The sequence below is a fragment of the Volvox carteri genome, assembly GCF_000143455.1.
Source record: "Volvox carteri f. nagariensis unplaced genomic scaffold VOLCAscaffold_1, whole genome shotgun sequence".
Taxonomy (NCBI): domain Eukaryota; kingdom Viridiplantae; phylum Chlorophyta; class Chlorophyceae; order Chlamydomonadales; family Volvocaceae; genus Volvox; species Volvox carteri.
The window spans coordinates 5,708,538-5,709,246 of record NW_003307545.1 but is presented as its reverse complement, the minus strand read 5'-3'; the positions used below and the strand labels follow the sequence as shown (position 1 = coordinate 5,709,246).

Genomic DNA, 709 nt, shown 5'->3' with positions numbered 1-709 from the left:
CACTGTACTGCACTGGTGCGCCATTCATACATCCGCCCATCGTGTATGTATGTGTGTGTGCACAGCCAGCACCAGGAGGTGGTGTGGTGATGCGTACGACATTGCCAATACCAGCTGTCCGGTTAATTACACGTTTCGCCACGTGGTCGCGATCATTGAATTGCGGTGGCGGTGGCGGTGGGGGTGGCGGTGGGGGTGGCGGTGGCGGTGGCGGTGGCGGCAGTGGGTACGATGCGACAGCGGCCGAGTCGGAGTACCAGGTACCAGTACCAGCTCCACCCGCCAGCCGCCCATCCTGCTGAGACACAATCCGCCATCCAGCATATCTTCCAGCCCCTCCCCCTCCCGCCCCGCCATCCCCCTCCCTCTTTCCCTCTTCCCCTCCCCCTCCCGCCCCGCCATCCCCCTCCCGCCCCGCCATCCCCCTCCCCTTCCGGCCCCGCCCCACCTGCACCTTCGCCCCCTTGGCCCACATCTCAACGGTGAACGACCTCGACGGGAAGCCCTGCACTCGCTTGTTGATGGCCAGGCCGTTGCGGAACTCGAGGGCGCCCGTACGGAGGGGAGTACGGGAACCAGGCTGGGGGCAGCACCCGAGGGGGCCCGAGGGGGAAAGGGGGGGCCCGAGGGGTATTCTACTCCGGCAGTAGCAGGGGCGGTGGCGGGTCGGTCCCGTCCCGTGCGAACGGAACCGAGGGCTGGTTGGGGG

General features: G+C 67.6%; 1 protein-coding gene across 1 annotated transcript in view; it reads right to left on the bottom strand.

Annotated features, from left to right (window-relative positions):
• Nucleotides 1–709, bottom strand: part of VOLCADRAFT_86476 (uncharacterized protein) — a gene marked incomplete at both ends in the record, with an annotated part of 11,845 nt that overhangs the window by 8,965 nt on the left and 2,171 nt on the right. The window contains one exon of the mRNA XM_002945914.1: nt 449–580. Within this exon, the coding sequence (XP_002945960.1) occupies nt 449–580 (132 nt within the window). The remainder of the gene's footprint in view (nt 1–448; nt 581–709) is intronic.